Source organism: Pempheris klunzingeri, chromosome 18 (genome assembly GCF_042242105.1).
Source record: "Pempheris klunzingeri isolate RE-2024b chromosome 18, fPemKlu1.hap1, whole genome shotgun sequence".
NCBI classification, from domain to species: Eukaryota; Metazoa; Chordata; class Actinopteri; order Acropomatiformes; family Pempheridae; genus Pempheris; species Pempheris klunzingeri.
In genome coordinates this window covers 13,635,508-13,652,256 of record NC_092029.1, presented here as the reverse complement: position 1 = coordinate 13,652,256, position 16,749 = coordinate 13,635,508, and the positions used below count along the sequence as shown (strand labels likewise).

The following is a 16,749-nucleotide window of genomic DNA, read 5'->3' as shown; positions in this document are numbered from 1 at the left end:
GATGTTGTTTCCATAAAGATTAGAGCATGGGCTGTGCTCCTTATGCGGTTTGGTCATTCACTTTTTTTTTTTCTGTCATGCTGCATTGTTGAGATTTGATTTTTAACGCACGCACACATTCAAAAAGCTGTACATTGAAAATAATAATAATAACTGCAGTGTTGCGCTTTCAGCAATAAGTCCCTCTTATTGTGAAAGAGCGAGGATAGCAAGCACTTCAGCAAGTCTTAACTTTAAATGCCTTCAAAAAAAAAAAAACATAAAGCCAAACTCTTTGGTATAGGAATATACCAAAAAAAGTTGGTTGTCTAACTTAGAGCTTTTAAAAACACACAAGCTAGTTTGAGATCATCATACAAAGTTATTTGATTTGTCAGAACATTAAGATACAACTCCAAAGCGACCCGACGAGAAACTTTGTGTGGAGTCGACTTCAGATAAGCTCTTTTCACATTCAATATGGTCAGAGAAGAGTTGTTAGGTCACGAATAAGTGCCACTAAAGCCATGCTTAGGATTCAAGTTATACCAAAAGCAGCGCTCTCTCTCTCTCTTTCTCTCTCTCTCTCACTCTCACTCTCTCTTTCTCTCTCTCTCTCTCTCTCTCTCTCTCTCAGTGAGTCCGAAGCAGCAGCAGTGACGGTGTCCCATCCTAAAGAGGAGTGAGCATTACCTGGCTGGTGCTAACTAGCAACTGGTAGGCACAGATGGAAGAGGAACAGGTGGTCCGATCTCACTGCAACACAGCCGGGGAGCTCTGACGTTCTCTGACATTCATCTCCGAGAGGAATAATTGGTGAGGTATTAGGTAAGTATAGCAGCTGTGATGATGCTGTAACGGTCTGACACTACACCTATGATCGAAACGAGGACAGGCTTTATGCTGGGTCAGGGCTGGTTTGCTGGCTATTTGTACTAATGACCGCGGAGGTGTGGAGGACAACTTTGAAAAAGAAGAGAAATTGTCATGGATGAAAACAGTTAAATAGAGAGAGAGTTATACGTTTTCACACAACAAAGTATCCCATTGCAATATACAGGGCTACTCACCTATGTCAGAGCTAAATCCTTATTTATGCATTACTTAGAGTTAATAGAATTTCAATTATATCTTGTGACTTTACATATATATTAATGACTTATACTATGATTTATAAACTGCAATGTTATTTTCAACTAATTATGCAACAACCAAAATGGAAGTCTAATGATCAGAATCTTGAATCTAGGCTATAATCTAGCTGGATTATATGATGTCTTATTCTAAAGGCGTGTCTATCTCTAATAATAGGAAACTGAAAGTTAACAATGTTGACTCGCACTTGGAGTGGAGGCACTCCAGTCTGACAGTTTTGCTTTCTTTCGCAGCATGCACAACACACACGAGCGCGCGCACACACACACACACACACACACACACACACACTCCCTCTCAGTCGTGCACCTGCATGCACAAACACCCATGCTCACTCTTCGACAATCAGTTGGTCCAGTCTGTTTCGTGTAAGAGAGAGGTATGTAGTGAGTGTTTCAAGATTATAGAGAATGTGTTTAGCAGCCCACTGTCTTTTTAGAAATTCCCTCTGGAGTCCATTAAGTTTCCCTTAAGATCTTTATAAGCCGAGCTAACAATCCTATGGGTCTGGATTATCGCTTAGAGGGTCTCTAGCTTTTAAAAGTCTTCTAATCCTTCTTAAAATGAGCTACTGTGTGTGCTAAAAGGATGCATCATGATCTTCGGAATGATTAGGCCTACGGGATATAAATGTGTGGCTTCAAATCAACAACAACTGTAAGGAAAAAGCATTCAAAATGGCCAACACTTAGGTCCAAGAGGAAAAGAAAAAGGAAGAAAAAAAATCAAACCAAGATTCATACCATGTTGTTTCACTCTTGAGCTGCACTGATTGAAACAAGAAGAACAAAACAAAAAAAAAAAAACAGTCATTCCCTGCAGTCACCATTCCAGCGGTGGTTGCCATAGCTGCACCAGATGACTGCAAGTCAGTCAGTCAGTCACACACATTCACGCATGTCCGTACCCCGTTGATCGTTGCCATAGCTGCGCTGGTTAGAAAAATTAAAAAAAAAAACAAATAAAATAAAAGTAAAGAAATCAAGACCTCCCATTTTTTTCACAGGTGTGAGGTAGATGAGGGGGGGCGTCGGGTATCCTTGATTGAGGGGAGACATGAGGGTCAGGGGTTAGCGGTGAAAGGTTCACCTCTATGGGCTGCTTTCAGGATTTCCTCCACCTCTGGGTCCGGGGGCCGCGCGTGTGGGGCTCCTCGGGTGAGGAGGAGGAGCCCTCCAGGGGAGACGAGCCAGAGCGCTCCTCCTCCTCCGGGGGGCAGAGGTAGGGCCCGGTCCCTGGGCTGAAGGCCGAGGTAGACGCATGTTGGTCCTGAGAGCCTGTGGCGGGCGCCAGCGCCTTGTGGGGACACTGAGCCACCATGTGCGTGATGCTCTGGCAGTAGTGGCATTTCTTTGGCTGGGGGGGCAGGCCACACTCCTTGGCATGGTGATCCAGACCTCCACAGTTATAACAGCTGCAGAGGATGGAGGAGACAAGGAGGAAAGACAGGATGCTCTTATCACACTGAGAGAAAATACAGTTTATAGTTTTAGATCTGCAGAAAAACAGAACAGTTAACTGTAACAAAAATCATTGCATGACTCCACACGGTGTATCCTCTTAAAACATTGGCACTGTGGCGTCCAAACACCTGCTCCACCGAGGACTCACCACTAGATGGTAGTATGAGACTATGATATTGCTCAGATAAACCGTGAGTGGCACTCTGTGGCTTGCCAAACTTAAACTGTGTTATTGAATTTGACAAGAAACAATTGGGTGCTGAAAAAGTGAAGAAAAAAAAAAAGAAGGCAAAAGTGTCCAGGATCTCAGCCTGTCAGGGTGCCCCCAGCTGTTCTGACTCTACATCAAACCAAATGGGCAACTTTTACTGTTTTTAACGTTATTTTAAGCCTGATGTATTAATACAAGTCATTTTTCAGGGTTTATTGTATTTTGTATCGATTGTCTGCTGTAAGATGCTTAACATGCCTCAGGCCACAAAGTTAAATACAGGTGACACATCCACTGTTTTCACAGTTTCATATGTGATGTGATCCCTGGGTTTCCTGATTAATTTAACTGGAGGATTGATCCAAACAAAGTCTTTTTGTAGAGAGCTGAGAGCAGCATTAGTATATGATCGTGAAACAGTGATTCACTATTAGGGTTTTGGAAATGCAACCAATTTGTCAGTCAATTAACAAAACAAGCACAGAGAGGGTCAACCAGCATGTTTGCAAATTGCTGCCACTTCCTAAGAAAACAAATCATGCCAGGTTTTTCTGAATAAGGCTGAAGTCTGTTTCTCCTTGCTTTTGAAAATGGGGCTGAATTATTTCTAGAGTGCATTTAATATACATCCTTTCCAATCAATTAAAAAAAAAAAAACACACTCACAGTTGGAGCTTGAATTAAACAAAGACATGAGTGGGCCTTAATGTGTTTTGGGGGAATTTATAATAAATATCAGCTGGAGGAAGGTCACTGTTGCTAGTGTCCTCAAAACTACAACTAGATTTAGATCATAAAAATTTTCAAAGTTTCAAAAGCATAATTCAAATTAATAGCCACAACAATAAACCAATGATACATCTAATTATTTATTCATCTGTAGTAGAATTAAGGTTATAATTTTAGCATCTTTATCATGTTAAAAATTCATTCAAAAATCTTGACATTCAAACCTCATTTCATGTCTCAGGTTGTGAAGAAGACAATCAGTTTGGTTCAAAGGTTCTAACCTATATTCAACATTTACTGAAAACAATGCAGAAATTAAAATTCAATTTTGCTTAGCAACAGGATCTGTGCAACCAAGAATCATCAGCACTGAGGCACTGCTCTTTAAGGACTGCACAATAAGTTGGCAGGTCTAAAGCTTTTTTTTTTGTTTTTTTTAAATCGATTAATTACTTTGTCGGTTAAAAACTATTTTTATAAAAAGGTTTTTGTCTTGGATACCTTGTATTTATTGTGATTTACATGAATCACATGACTAATCAATGAACTATATTGTGCATACCGACAGGAAACCACCGGTAACGCCCTCCTGATGAAGACCAGATAGCTGAGAACATTTGGGGAATGACGCATGGATGTTTCATCGATTGTGATTTTGATGGAAACAATTTCTTTGGGAAGCAGCGGTATCTGGCGAGCACTTCAGCAATCTGCTGCTTTCATCAATGTCTTCACTCATTATTTCCACAAAAGCTGAATATTTCGGCACCATTCTGAACATCGAACACCTTCGGAGGGCTGCGAGCTGCAGAGCACGAGTGTAAAGAATGCACTACACAACAGTCAGTTGATAAGAGAGTGACCAGCAGGGGTCAGAGCAGCGTGACTGCCACAGGAGCTGCTCACACTGAGCAGGCTCACAAAGACGGATGACATCACAGACATCTACCTGCCATCTCTGAATCCAATACTGCCTTGCTACCACCTTAGTAGAAGGCAGAGACACTTGACCTAACACTGGATCAATTATCCCAAATAAACTGAATTATTCAGCTGTGTAAAACAATGAGGGAGCCTTCTCCTCCAGATACGGTTTCCCCCTTTTCACAAAAGCTTTTCTTTTCACACCTTTAAAACTGGATGGCATGGGGTTGTCCCGCTGTGGTGCAGCAACAACACGCAACATGAACAGTGGCAGAGCTGGACTTTCTGATGTAAATGTAGCCTTGTGGTCACATGATGCCTTCCTGCAACAGATGCAGCATATACTGTCCACTGCCTGGTAGGGTTCGCTGTACGTCACTCTCTGTCAGAGGGAAGACAGCCTCCTCTGCTTGAACCACCAGGCGTTTTCGAGGAGCTCCATATGGCTCCTTCTGACAGATTTTAGCAAAGCAGCCTTCAGGATTTTTTTTTTTTTTTTTACACAGGACAAAGCAATTGATTGAGCTACTACCGCATTGAGATGCATATAAGCCCAATCCACCCCTGTGCTAATACCGTCTCCGATGTAAACGCTGGCAAATTGATTTAAAATAGCGGCAATGGCAGGCAAAGTGCCCTATTCAATTCCTTATTATGGTGCACAATAACCATAGCAACAGGCATGTACTCGGGTAGATTGAATAGATTTAATCTATAATCTCAGCCCACTCAGAAATAGCTCACTGCGGTGAGATGTACATATAACATGTCTCCTTCTACTATAGGCATCCTCTCTGAATGCAGGCTAGCAACACTGACACACATGCAGCTTTTGTCAAATGAAGATGAGCCTGGCGAGATACACACGCATATGAATCATTACAGTTCTGCAAACATAAAAAAAAAAAAAAAAAAAAATTGTCATGTCACAATTTATTGTCATGTTTCTGAAATGTGATCATACTCACCGGTCTCCTTTTGGTTTGCGTTTCTGGAGTGGGACCTTCCCTTTGGGTCTCCTCTCGCTGCCTGCACAGGGTCCCCCACCAGGTCCAGTCACCCGCAGGGACTCCAGGCCCTTAGAGGACTTCTTATAGGTGAACTCCACCTGCTCACCCTCCTTTAAGCTGCGGAAGCCCTCCATCACCAGTTTGCTCTGTTGGGAGACAAAAGCAGTCATCCATTTAAAAGTGGCAAGCACTTACAGCTCAATTAATTCATTAAAGAAATAATAAACCATGCAGTGGGTGTGTCTTTAAGATGGGGGGATATCCAGTTTGTTGCAGGCCAAAAGTAAGATTCATTATTGAAATTGAATCTAATTTATGTCTGCTCCTCTGGGGCTGACTGATGTGAAGATATAATCTGATACAATAACACTTCTGAAGGGTATTTATATATGTATTTATATATTTATAAATGCTTTGTATGATTTTGTAAGAGCAGAATTCATTGTAACAGCAGTGAATATATTGAAAATATTGGAGACATCCAAATGTCCTTGAATAATGTTTAATGATTTGGGAGCCAAGACAATTCAAATAATGCATACATTCATACACACTTACACACCGAGAGGCATCGAGATGTATTTTACCTTGAATGGGTTCTCTGGGTATTTTTTAACCCCCGAACGATACAGTAAAATGACAGACTGCATGCTTTATCTTCAGTAGGCAAGTGAAAGGTACAGAGAGCTTCTGTCTCGAGCAGAAAAGGTCATTTTTCAATGAAAAGGCTTATTTTAAGACTTAGTTCTTACATTCTGTCTGCACAGCATAAAGCCCAGCATTGATGTTAGAAAAGTCCACACCCATCAGAGCTGATTTGACATTTAAATATTGAACAGTTGCCTGAGAGCATTATCAAGTTTGTGAGTGAACAAACACCCCCCACCCTCCCCCTCCAACTGGCACTTTTCATCTCCAAATAACTGTCATAGACGAATCGACACTTATTAATACTGAGAAGATTACTGTGGGGGCTTGTATACGCTGCTGGATGCGGCAAACACCACATCCAGTAGCACACAATGTACACAGACAGACATCATTTCAAACATGGTGGATTGACTGTGTGGTTTGCACCAACTGCCATGACAGTCTGTGCACCGAGGGACTTATCTCACACACAGCGTCCTTGCTATACTCCCTTTATCTACTTTTCGCAGAGGCACCACTTCCTACTCCTTCTGCGGGGAGAAAAGACAAGTGTGTCGCACCCATGCAATAATTCTCTCTCGGCATATCCACCATCCATCTTATCTACATGATCGGAATTATTGATTTAGTTACTACATAACCACTGGACAATGATTTATGTCTTGTCGAACGCACACAATGGACAGCTGCTATGTGCTGTATCCATGACCTTCATGAATCGCAGCAAGCCCTGCAGATCTCAGCATAGGTAAACACACACCCACACGAGCATGCAGTGTGCAGAGCAAACCTACTACCAACTATACATCAGGGCCTAAAAATAACACACAGGCTATCTGTAAATTCAGCGCTTGCCGTAGAGACAGATGTGTAGGAGACAGGAAGAGAAAGGAACAAATGAGCAGAGGGAATCAAATGTGAAACTACAGAGGAAGGAGAGAGAATGTGCTCAGCAGAGCTTTTCCTATAACGTCTGTATCAACGACTGCAGCTACAGGAAGCTAAAGGTGCTCTATAGGTGGTCTATTAGCAGATACAAAATGCATATGTTGGAGGGAGTGAAAAAGTGGGAATGTGCAGAGCGGTGAGAAGAGGGAAAGAGGCAAAAGAAATGTGAATTAATCACAAAATGAGAATAATGTTTGAACTCGCTGCACTCTAATGGATACCTATTTAACTACAGCTGTAGAAAGTCAAAGATTTCAGTGTAAGATTGAGATAAATTTGGGATTACATAAAACAAACAAAATAAAAATACATTACACAAAGTTTGATTGTAAGCCTCTAAAAAAAAAACACAAGTTTATTGAGAATAAACTCGTTAAAAATGTTAAATTGCCGTTTCATTAATAAGCCCTTCATTTTCTTAAACATAATTTACAATAAAGGCAATCGAAAAACTAGAGGGGTAATGGAGCATAATCAAAATAATCTCAACTCTAATGGCTCAAGTGACTTTTACTAAATCAAATACAGCTCTGAGTACATGCAATAATGTAGAATAGGCCAGAGCTTCCTCGTAATGCACGAAAGGCTTTTCGGGATGGAAGAAATTATTTGCACAAGCTTATATTAATTAAATGAGTTTACGGTTTTCTTAAAAAGGAATTCTGCATGCAAGTAGAGTTTAAAAACATTCTTTTTTATTGAGTTTAGTGAGTTCGAGTTTAGTTGTTTTCTATATTAGCTTTAAACCTACCTTTATCTATTATGACAGACATACTTAATAATTTTATAAAAACTACTTTTGATCTAAGAAAAATAATAGGTTTATACAATTTCTTCTCATTGCTACCATGTGAACTAAGATTTCTTCTACTGAAAATGTTTCTAAAGGGCCGTGAAATAAACAGTATCTACTTATATGTTTTAAATATGCTTAAACCCAAAAAAGTCAAATACAGACACCTACATGTATTTGTCTAATTTTAGTTCACTTTAAAGTAATGTGTGTGTTTGGATTTTTTTGGAAACATTTATTTTTTTTTTAGAACACAACCATTTATCTTGAGTAAATGTTAATATAAGTTGGTGTAAACTGTGTCAAATTCAAAAAGGCCTTGCACAGATATCACGCAGCAAACGGTGCTTCAAATTAGAAGAACTGAAACATGCATTAAAAAAATACACCGAGTTTATTTCCCACAAAAACATACACACAAAACAACAATGTCTTAATGTCAAACTTCTTTGAAGCTATGCTTCCTCCTTATTCAAACAATTTTTAGGATTCCGCAATTTATTAGAAAGTAAAATTGCTGGTGTTGAAATATTCAATGCACCTAATTTGCCAAAAATATCACGTACTCCTTTCTCTCTCTCTCTCTCTCTCTCAGATGTCCTCTCCCTGCAAGGGCCACTTCACTTCTAGTCGATCACTGATGGAGGACTCATCCATTTCGGGCATTTGCGTATTGGATTTGGCTTTGAGGAAAGGACGAGGATCGTGGAATGTAAATGAGCGAAAGCAAAGGTTTTGCCAAACAGATGTAAGAAGGAGAATAACACAGAAGGGATGATGGCGTGAGTCACAAACTGAGCTTGTGGCTTTATGCAACCAATAAGGATCGATAAAGTCGCTGTGCTGCAAAAACGATGACTTCAAAGATTCAACAATCAATTGTTTATTAATGCATTAATCAATATTGCCTGGAGGTGCATACCCAAAACCTGGTTTGTATTTTTTTTTTTTTTTTTTAAATAACAAACCAAGGAGCTTCTAGCAGTCAGTGCCTTGTTTTCAAATTAAAACGCCAATTGATTTTATCATTACCATCATTAGACCACCCAAATGGCTGAAAGGCATTCTTGCAGCAAAAATCAGCAGAAAGCAAATTAAAAAATTGCACCCATCCCCCACAAAACAAAATGTATTCTGAATATTGATGAATAATCATCGACTGGCCTCTAGACTATGCGGCGCATGAGCCCTTCCTGTTCCTCTCCTGTGTTCAGTCCACAAGCAGCCCGTCTCTCCAGGTCAAAGTTGAGTGGTTTGTCTCAGCACCCTACCCCCTCTTCAACCCCGTCAATGCCCACAATGCACCAGTGAGGAAACCACACAACCCCTTTTGTTCTGCAGAAATGCAGGAAAACACACACACACACACACACACACACATCCATACAAGAGGAGGTATCACGCTCACGCCTTCATGTCTCAGATGAGTTTTAATTTTTGAAGCATGAGCTTGCAACAGCTCACTCTCTCTACAATTACGTAATAAAATGCAGCATGTGGATTTACGTGTGTGTGTGTGTGTGTGCTTCCGTGCTGGTGTATGCGTGTGTCAATGTGTGTGAAAAAAGAAAAACTTCACAAATCAGAACCTGTAACCCGAGCCCCCTCCTCTCGAGTGACCTAGCGGGTGTCCTGACCCGTTTCAGTTTACGCACAGAGGTCAGGAAAGGGCATGGCCCGGGAGAGGGAACGAGAGAACGTAAGAGAGAGAGAGAGAGAGAGAGCGGGGGAGAGCACAAAATGGAGGAGTGGCCTGGAGCAGGGGGGTGGTGGATGAGGGAGGGAGTTTGGAGGAGGAGGAGAAGGGGGGTTCATGGAAATGCCTCCAGCGCATTCTGTTCAGCTCCAATGGAGGAGCAACTCCTGATCAGTGGCTGGACCTGGGGGGAGCCCAGGAACAAAACCCCCATTTGATCAGGAGCCCTACAGGTCAGCAGCAGAAATTCGGGGGTCAGTGGTATAACCATCCCAGCACCACCCCCTGCCCGACTGGCGGACCACACCAGCTCTCAGCGCTTTAACTCAGAGCCACCAGCAGCTGTCATCCTAAAAACTGAAGAAACCGAGCCAACAAAATGGATACCAACACACTCTAAAATGGCTTGATTATGCTTACGAGCTTCCTTATATGTAATAAATATCTTCCTATAGCTCCACGTGTGTTTGTGTGTGTGTGTGTGTGTGTGTGTAGGAAGGAGCCAGCGATCAATACAGACTCCAACATCCTGGATAGAAATAGCCCTCCTTTTCATCAGCCAGGCCCTCGTCATCACCAGGCCCAGCAATCAATACAGGAAGCTGTAACGTGAGGGGATGGGAACGCGGAGAGAGGAGACCCGCCATCCTCCGCCAGCGTTTTCTCCATGGTGACCACCGGCTATGAAATGGCTAATTATGGGATGCTTTAAATCATAGGTGGCCACTGCAGAGTCGCGTGCTGGATGGTGCTCGTATGAGAGGAAAAGGGGGTGTGTAGGGGTAAGCGCGACAGAGATGGCCGTCACCATGTGGCGTGGTGCCATTAAGTAGCTTTTTTACACACAGGAAATGCTAAGTGGACAAAGCTGGGCAAGATCAGCTCAGATGGACATAACCCAACAGGACGCATATAAACCAAAGAAGAAAGAGGAGAAAGGGAGAGGAAGCAAAGCACACGCACGCACACACAAACAAGCCGATGAAAACCACCAACAGAGCCGCTCTTATGACGCTGACACCCAAGCCCTCCTCAACACGTTGTCATTAGTGGCCCTGACCCTTGAACCCTGCCCAGCCCCCATCAAACACTTAAAAGCCTTCATGTTTCCCCTGCCTCAAATTAACAACATCCAACACCCCCGATTATGAGTGGGGCAAATATTTGATCTAGGGGAGGAAGCACTAGATCATCTTGCTACGTTTATCAGCATGAGAGGGGAAATGAACCTCGCTGAGGTGACTGGTGATAAAACACACAGCCTGCTAATAACTGGACCCATTCAAAACAGAAGCACGGCTCCAAAGCATATCTGTTTTTGCACAAATGGTCGTGTTCCTTCGGCGTTAACCATTTGAGGAAGTGACACACCTACTCATAGGAAATTATACACACATAGTTACATAATACAAAGTATTGTAGTATACTCTATAATGTGTGTATGTGTGTATATATATATATATATATATATACACATATTCATACATAAACTTGAACTGATTTTTAAAAAAAGTAAAAATTTTTTAAACTAAGCAGGAAATTGTCACCATAATGGATAGTGTTACACTTACGAAATATTGACAGCATTTGTCTTAGTTTGAGTTTTAAGTTGCATTTGAAGTATTATTTTGGAACATGGTTTAAATTACAATAATTGTCTCATTGATTTTGTTGCAGCAGACAAAAGAAAGTCAGCAAGTCGTACACATGAGCATTGTCATTTCCAATATATCCTGATCTTGTTTAGAAAATTAGTTTTTCCTTTATTTCTTAGGGGTTAAAAAAAATAACCGATCTATCGATGAATCAATTAATTGTCACTTTTTAAGCAAATATGACAAACGTTCTCCAGTTCCAACTTCTCAAATATAGAGGTTTGAGACTTTTCTTTTCTTATTCATTTAAAATAACAATCTGAGTATATTTTGCTATGATCAGATTCTTAAAAAACTACTTGAATACATCATCTTGGGCTCTGGGAAGTTAAACTTAGTAGTATTTTTTCTTTAAAATGTCAGATTAATTGACAATGAATATAATCTCTCGTTGCAGCCCTGCAATCTTTGTTACCGTACGTGTAAAAACACTTGATAAATTCTTTATTTTGCTAATAAACCAAACAGCCAAAAAGTCCAAAATTTAAGGAGCAGACAAATAAGCCTCTTTCTCAGTCTGAATGCATCTGCATTAGCTTTAATTAATGTTGTACTGTTCAATGTCTTTTTAAATCAAATTTATTAAACATCAGAAGTGCAAACACGTCGAACACTCTGCAGACGCTCTCTTTGTATTTCAGGTGTACTGCGACTTGTTTTTAGCCCAGCTCTGCTTTCTACTCCGCCACCTTTCCAATTACCAATCATCTCCGTTGTATGTGGCCAGCTCCTCAAAAGGAAGTCACATGACTAGTCTTTCTTCTTCTTTAGCGTTTTTTGATGTGCAGAAGAGAAGGGTGGGTTGGTGTAGGAGGTGGTGGGGGGAGGGGGGGGTTGTAATGTGGCTGCAGGAGAGACAAAGCCTGATACTGGCTATCTGGAGGCAGAGATGGGTGGGGCCTGCATGCCAAACGGTGACACGGACCAGAGGTTAATCTCACTAGGGGCCCACTTTAACCTCGCTACACAAAACACACACACACACACACACACACACTGTCTCTTGTGCGCGTGCACACAATCACACACACTCAAAACCTAAAACATCTTCCAACGGTTCACATGCAGCCACCAACAACCTGGTGGTTAAGAGAAAGTAACACACACACACACACACACACACTCATAGGGGCTCCATAAATTGAACACACACTCTGGAGGTTTCAGGAGAATAGCAGCAGCAGCAGCAGCAGCAGCAAACTGTTCAACATTTCAAACTGATTACCGACAAAGGGCAAGCAGCCCCCCACCTCACCGCCACACACCCCCTCACCCCACCCAACCCTCCTGCCTTTTTGTCTTTAAAGAAATTCCTCTTTTTAAAGAATGCCCGAGGAGAGAGCCCCCCACCCACCCCTGTGTCCCAGCAGGAACTCGCTCACATACATACACACACACACACTTACACTCAGAAAAACACTCCAGGTCCAGGTAGAGAAGGGGTTGACAAACAGAGATAATGAAATGGCTTTGTGTGTGGAATCACGAAACAGAGAGGTATAGCGGGTGAAGAAGCTTAATTACTCACTCACTCTCTCTCTCTCTCATATACACACTCACACACACACACACCTTCCAAGAGGAAGTGATCAGATAGGAGCCCTGATGAAGAGGCCTCCCAGGAAGAGAACTCGTGGTCGGGCGGGGACCCTCTCGCTGACTCATACACACTCTGACCCTCCCTCTCTTACCTCCTGCTCCTCCACTCATTCGCCTTTTTCCAACCTCTCGCTCATGTTTTCCTCCTCGGCTACCACTAGCAACCCCCACCCCGACCCCTCTCCACCACCCCTCACCAACACTTATTTTTCCCACATCCCTCCTCTTTCCCTCTCCAAGGAAAACTCCTCCTCTCTCCCCCTCTTTCTCCTGTCCTCACGCTCCCTCTTCCCCCTCCCCATCGTTCTTACCTCTCTCTCCTACATATAGGGTGAGTGTAATGTGCAGGAATAGATCTGCAATTTTTCCACTGTTTTTCTTTCTCTCTTTTTTTTTTTTTTTTTAAACTGACAGCTAAGCCTGTATCGTAAAAGCAGAAAATATTGTGTGACCTTTGTGTCGAGCCAAACTCTTTCTTTAAACGGCTTGTATAATAAAACTCTTTACGCTGGTCTGCTTAAGTGTATCTCACTCATTTGAAAGATTTGAATTCCTAACACAAACATTCCCAATACAAAATATATACGTTTCAGATATTGCAGCAACATATGACATAATCAATTTGAACCTTTCCTTAACACCTAGATATAGCGTCAATATGTCCAAATGACTTGAGGCTGTCAGCAGAGAAACCGAGAGGGAGGACCAGTGAGAGAAAAATGAGTGACTGATTTAATGAGAGTGTATAGACAAATGCAAATGCTTGCAAGGGAATAGGGTGTTTTGCATTCAATATGACAATGTGCTTATGAATGCATATTGTCTGCTCTTTGTGCTAAATGACAGCTGTATTGTTGTAAACACAGAGCTGGAAACACTGGGGGGAAATGCACTAGTGTAAACATATGATTCATTGTATTCCTCTTAATTCATCTATAAAAAGAGTTTTTGTGGAACAATTTGCATTTTTTGAACATGCAAAAATGCTAGCTATGATTCAACAAAGTCACTATCCAGGGCCTTTACAAATCGAAACACCTAGTAAGTCAGAGCCTTTCAAAACCACATGTACAAATATATGAAAAATACTCCACAGACAGACACTTATATGGCACCAGCCTGCCCTGTCCTATAGGTTACAAACTGCTGAGACAACAGTGTTTATTTGACTTCTGCTCAGCTCTTCAGGCTGTTTCTCAGACTAGAACCTCCTCCTCCTCCTCTCTTGCTGCCCCAATCCACCTCTAAAAAAATCTCTGGCCAGCAGGGAAATCATGAGCCTGTAGTATCTATACAGATGCAGTGCATTCAGTCAATGGAGCCACAATATGAAAGTATCAATCAAACACTGATAACGCATTGCTGCACGATGCACTTTCCTCGATTTCAAACACTCGCAGCAGTGCTCGCTCACCAAAAACTACATCCACACACAATTTTACAAAAAAAAAAATGTAAATAAAATAATTAAACATACATTATTTGATGTACTCATGATGATTCGTGGGGACAGATGGAGCAAAGGTCGACGTATCGGTCTCCACGTTGCTTAAAGATAATTTGATCAAGTTCGCTGCAGGATTGACATCATTTCACATCTGACAGCTAAATCTGTTTTTCCTATTATCTATTCTTTTACCTCAAATGATATAAAAAAAAAAAAAAAGAACTAACTTTATAATCATCAAGGTTCATAGTAGGCTAATCATAATGAACAGATGTTGCAAATCACAGGTTTGAAATATATAGAAACGTCAAAATAAAAGGAGGTGAAGGCAAGAAAAAATTGTAGAGAAATGTGGCAGTGATTAAGAGCTCATTTCATGGCTGCGAACTGTCTCGCTGGTGTTCAAGTGAAACACAACAAATAGGCTGAAAGCCTCTTAAAGCAGACCAAGCTCAGAGGTCCCACTTTATATTTCTAGTCTAGAAAACAACTCTAAAAATCAAACCATCAAAGATCCACTATCTAAGCTACAATAATGCCTTTGTGGAATCCATCATTTATATTTCTCAACACTAAAGTAGTTTGCCTGGTAAGGATCAGTGGACCCATGGTTTTTTTTTAAATTTTTTATTCACCCCTACATCACTGCTGACATCTGACCCCTAATACCCCCCCTCCTCCTCCTCCTCCTCCTCCTTCCCAGCAATCCAGCACAACATCTCGTGAGCCCAAAATAAAGACACTTCTAGAGGGTGTCAAATGAAATGGTGGAAATGCCTCTCTCCTCCTCATCCTCTGTCGTTCCTCCCAGAGTATTTTAAAGCCTCTTTTTACAGGACAGTAAAAAAGGGCGATTAAACGGGGTTGGAGAAGGGAGGGCTGCACTTCTCTTTGTTTGATGCAGAATAAGTCGAAATAATAGGCCACAGAAATTAACTTCATGCGTAATAAATCAAACGGTACATGCGGTGGAAAAACGGGCCAGGCTTCACATTACACGTGTGTGTGTGTGTGTGTGTGTGTGTGTGTGTGTGGGAACGTGGGGATGTCGGTGTTTCAAATGCATCACAAGAAGAAGGAAAAAAAAAAAAAAAAACAACAGCGAGGAGCGAAAGGCAGCCTCCCAGAACACAGCCCGGTGTGAGAGGGCACAGTTTGACTTTTTAAAAACACGCTTTTCCGACATGTTGGCTGGATCTCAGGCAGCCTCTGCTGTCCATTAGGGCCAAGTGTGAAACTAACCGTGTCACAGCCACACGACATTTCTCCCCTTCCCTTCCCTTTACGGTGCAGAGGGGAGCGAGGGAGGGGAAAGCTGGACGCATGTGGCTCAAAGGAGGAAACTTAACGTGTTTTTTTTTTTTTTTTTTTCAAGCCCGTGGACAACGTGTGATTACACAGTAACATGTTGGCCAATGCAAAACATCCGGATGATACAATGTGGCTGGTGCTCTGAGGGGAAATAAAAGGGGGCCCTGCGGGTATCGAGATGGGATTTGAAGCGACAGTGAAAATGTTGGAAAAGGAGATAAAAACTAATCGCTCGTTCCTCGCCTTTTTTTTTTTTTTACTCCCCTTCCCCTCCTCCTCCCCACGTTGCAGAAAAACAAACCCCGATGAGGCCGATCACCAACAAGCAGATGTTTGTTTCCTTTTCTGGTTTAGGTGTTTTCGGCGTCAACTTACTTGGTGGACGAAAACATCCAGAGGGGGGTCGACGGGGCTCCCTTCGCTGCTGGTCATTGAGATAAATCCAAAGCCCATCCGGACGTTGAACCATTTGCAGAAGCCCGATCCCGACAGGATCTGAGGTCGAGTCCGGTCCTCCTGCTCGGTGGACTTGGCGGGGTCTTCTCCGCCACCTTTACCCGGCCCTCCTGCAACAAGGGGGGGGGGGCACACAAGAAGCAAGTTAGAACATTTCAGACACACCGCAGGATGGCGATTTCCCTGCGCACATACCGGTTTATATAAGTTCAACGCGCTTCTGCAGCTGCGTAAAAAAAACTTCTCCAAGAAGCTCAGGGGGGAGGGGGGGGGAATCCCCCTCTTGTTGCAAACACAAGGCTGTGTGAAGTTCAGGGCCGGTGGAAATGTGTAACACTACTATTTTCGACACCACATTTACGCGATCGGGGGGCGCGTGGTGCTGCGATCCGGTGTGCATCAACGCAAACATCCCCCGAAAAAGTTGGTAGTTACTCCATGACAGATGATCGCCTGTGGTTCGTGCACAGGCATGCTCAGTCGGTGGAACTTGTGGAGGATTTTTTTCTCTCTCTCTCTCTCTGTCTCTCTCTCTCTCTCGTGCATCTACAGCCATCTACCACTGTGGAGTTGTGTGCTACAGGATCCAAAAAGGCAGGTGTACACATGGTTCCTCGAGCTTTACTAGTGGGCACAATCGCCCACAACAGCCCGAACAATGCGTTAAAACGTGCAGGCAGCCAGACATGGTGAGATGTGCTGCTCGGCAGGGGCGGTTCGGG

At 42.4% G+C, this 16,749-nt stretch overlaps 1 protein-coding gene across 1 annotated transcript; it reads right to left on the bottom strand.

Moving 5' to 3' along the window:
• Window positions 1–2,164: 2,164 nt before the first annotated feature.
• On the bottom strand, window positions 2,165–16,128 carry lin28b (lin-28 homolog B (C. elegans)). The gene is made up of 3 exons (XM_070849712.1): window positions 15,947–16,128; window positions 5,430–5,617; window positions 2,165–2,548 (listed from the first exon to the last, which is right to left on the bottom strand). Exons 1-3 carry the CDS (start codon window positions 16,022–16,024, stop codon window positions 2,239–2,241), a joined length of 576 nt encoding a protein of 191 aa, XP_070705813.1. The 5' UTR covers window positions 16,025–16,128; the 3' UTR covers window positions 2,165–2,238.
• Window positions 16,129–16,749: the final 621 nt, after the last annotated feature.

Coding starts and splice junctions, on each gene's coding strand:
- lin28b (XM_070849712.1), bottom strand. CDS start 16,024: ATGGGCTTTGGATTTATCTCAATGACCAGCAGCGAAGGGAGCCCCGTC. Junction 5,618..15,946: donor TGGATGTTTTCGTCCACCAA/GTAAGTTGACGC, acceptor GTCTCCCAACAG/AGCAAACTGGTGATGGAGGG. Junction 2,549..5,429: donor CGCAAACCAAAAGGAGACCG/GTGAGTATGATC, acceptor CATCCTCTGCAG/CTGTTATAACTGTGGAGGTC.